Below are 2,263 nucleotides of genomic sequence, written 5' to 3' on the forward strand. Positions count from 1 at the left end.
ACAAGAGGTGCCCACAGTGAGGGTGGTTAGATTTGAAGTTGTATTATATGGTAACATGATTCTTATTGGGGTTTAATTTCCTTTAGCACTTTAGGTAAAGAAACCAAGTTCTCCATGGAAGGCTCCTCTGTTCACTGTTCTGGCTCCTGATTTCAGTTAGTTAAAAGGCACAAAAGACACAAAAGTGAAAGAATATGCTAAAACTGGCAGCAGCCAAAACCATTCATAGTTCTCCACCTTGGGTTTCTGCCAAGCCATTAATGGAAACTCAAACTATTTATTTTTGTTGTCAGGTCAAACAATCCACTCCTGTCAGCTCCTCTTATTCCTAGAGGGAAACTCCTAGAAAAATCTAAGGAAAATCCAAGTGCCGTTCCATGAAATGGATGTAGCACAGGTAGGATGTAGTCAGTAGGAAGAGGTGATGCTTCATAAACCTATTCAGCCTGCCTGGCTCTCCTGCCCTTTGCTCCAAACAAAAAACCTGCTCTCCCTCCTGGGAACACTGATCCAATGTCTGCTCCCTTCTCTCCACAGCTCTCCATGAAGGAGGTCGGGGACGGACTGCACGAGCAGATGAACTGCATGATGGGTGCACTGCAGGAGCTCAAACTCCTCCAGGTCCAGACAGCTCTGGAGCAGTTGGACATCTCGGGCAGCCGAAGCACCGTGTCTGGTGTGGAGCAGCACCAGTGCTGCAGGAGCAGTGGACAATGTCTGCTCCCTTCTCTCCACAGCTCTCCATGAAGGAGGTCGGGGACGGACTGCACGAGCAGATGAACTGCATGATGGGTGCACTGCAGGAGCTCAAACTCCTCCAGGTCCAGACAGCTCTGGAGCAGTTGGACATCTCGGGCAGCCGAAGCACCGTGTCTGGTGTGGAGCAGCACCAGTGCTGCAGGAGCAGTGGAGATGTGTCTGGGCCATGGCAGGACGAGCGGCTGCACGGGGAGACATCGACAGTGAGGCACAGCCCTGTGTCCCTCGCGTGTGCTGTGCCACGGCCGGAGAGTTTGTCCCATCCCACTGCACTCCTGGAGGGCAGAGACACCCCCTGCTCCTCCAGCAGCTTCTGTGGGGAGGATGTTTACCACCCAAAAGGACCTTCCAGCAGAGCAGAGCACATGTGGCCCAGGACATTCGAGTCCAGCAGCCAGGGCACAGCTGGGGGGTGGCCAACGTGCCAGGAGTGCCCGGGGTGTGATGATGGCCATGACTGGACATCCTCACTGATGTCCCAGAGCAGGAACCGGCAGCCTCTGGTCTTGGGGGATAACATCTTTGCAGACTTGGTTGGGAACTGGTTGGATCTGCCAGAGCTGGATAAGAAGGGGGAGAAAAGCGAGGCATCCCTGTCCATGAGCAGATCTCAGGAGCTCTGCAGGAAGTTCTCCCTCACAGCCAACATCTTCAAGAAGTTCCTGAGGAGTGTGCGGCCAGACCGAGACAGGCTGCTCAAGGAGAAGCCTTGCTGGCTTCCTCCTGAAGACAAACAGCCTGAGATCTCCAAGAGATCCAAAAAGATGAACAAACTCAAGGGGACATTTTACTTCCCACTTCATGGGAACCTGCAGAACCATCACAGCAAAGCAGAGAGGTGCCCAAAGGCAGAAAGCAACCGTGAACACCCCAAAATCGGCACCAAGAAAGTCCATGATTCCATAGACTACACCCAGTCTGGGTTTGACATCAATACAGCTGTTTGGGTCTGAGTTTGTCCATGTGCTCTGCTCTGCCCACCGTGTTCCACACCAGAGAGGAGTTACAGGTCACACACATCTTTTAGGAGACCCCTGAGCTCTCCACATGGACTGAGATGAGACATGAGTCCTCTGCAAAACATGCTTTGGGCTCTACTTGCCTCCATCTGGAATTTTCTGGAGAACCTTGGCTTCAGGGACAACCTGAGCAGCAGCTGACACAGCCCCACTCATGGGGAGAGTTTTGGGGACTGATACTGGCAAAAATTATCCGAATCTTTAGCAGCTTTAGGGTGAGTGGTGCCATGGGTGACCAGCTCCTGGAGCCAGGCTGTTGACAGCCCCTCCAGGCCCATTCCATCATCTCCAGTGAAATGGCTGCAGCACAAAATCCACTGTGTGCATGTGTGTGTGTATGAGTGTGCAAATATATATATATAGTTTTATAAGAAAATCTATTCCTGCTTGTGTGCACTTGAAAGTGGGTTACAAACCAGGCAAGCCAAGCCTTGTACCCCAAGCACTTGTTATTTAAATGGAGAGAAATCAGTTCAAATTGATAA

At 51.5% G+C, this 2,263-nt stretch overlaps 1 protein-coding gene across 1 annotated transcript; it reads left to right on the plus strand.

The window, feature by feature from the left end:
- Positions 1-537: 537 nt before the first annotated feature.
- Positions 538-1,712, plus strand: FAM212B (family with sequence similarity 212, member B; the record flags this gene model as incomplete). Its single annotated transcript, XM_009077811.1, has 2 exons — positions 538-678; positions 738-1,712. Coding segments are annotated over 2 exons (1,116 nt in total), but the record flags the coding sequence as incomplete, so codon positions are not given.
- Positions 1,713-2,263: the final 551 nt, after the last annotated feature.

Source organism: Acanthisitta chloris, unplaced genomic scaffold (genome assembly GCF_000695815.1).
Source record: "Acanthisitta chloris isolate BGI_N310 unplaced genomic scaffold, ASM69581v1 scaffold2937, whole genome shotgun sequence".
Lineage (NCBI taxonomy): Eukaryota > Metazoa > Chordata > Aves > Passeriformes > Acanthisittidae > Acanthisitta > Acanthisitta chloris.